At 38.9% G+C, this 368-nt stretch overlaps 1 protein-coding gene across 1 annotated transcript in view; it reads left to right on the plus strand.

Annotated features, from left to right (window-relative positions):
• LOC119592115 overlaps positions 1–368 on the plus strand; it is a 15,745-nt gene that overhangs the window by 7,620 nt on the left and 7,757 nt on the right. Inside the window, exons 3-4 of the mRNA XM_037940935.1 lie at positions 24–98; positions 231–314. Of these exons, the coding sequence (XP_037796863.1) occupies positions 24–98; positions 231–314 (159 nt within the window). The remainder of the gene's footprint in view (positions 1–23; positions 99–230; positions 315–368) is intronic.

A 368-nucleotide genomic window follows, 5' to 3' on the forward strand; every position in this document is an offset into this window, starting at 1 on the left:
CATGTATGTTTGTATTTCACCAGCTGGTCGTCGGAGTAAGAGAGACAGTCAAGTTAAACCGCAGAGAAATAAAGAAGAAAAGGAAACTGAAGGAAAAGGTAAAAAATGCAAAACTCACATGATATATCATCATAAACCCAAATTGTCCTTTTTATTTGCATTTCTGTCTTTTTATACATATCCAATTTCCATTGCACCCTGTGTTGAGTGTTGCTTGTATTTCATTCCAGAACGTAAACTCCCTAGAACAGCGAAAAATAAACGCACAAACAAGGCGGAGCAAAATGAACCTACAAAGAAGCCTGTAAATCAAGGTGAATGAGTGACCACGAAATGCATCGGTTGCTCCCCCCTCTCTCTATGCCTTA

The sequence above is a fragment of the Penaeus monodon genome, chromosome 29 (assembly GCF_015228065.2).
Source record: "Penaeus monodon isolate SGIC_2016 chromosome 29, NSTDA_Pmon_1, whole genome shotgun sequence".
Classification (NCBI taxonomy): domain Eukaryota; kingdom Metazoa; phylum Arthropoda; class Malacostraca; order Decapoda; family Penaeidae; genus Penaeus; species Penaeus monodon.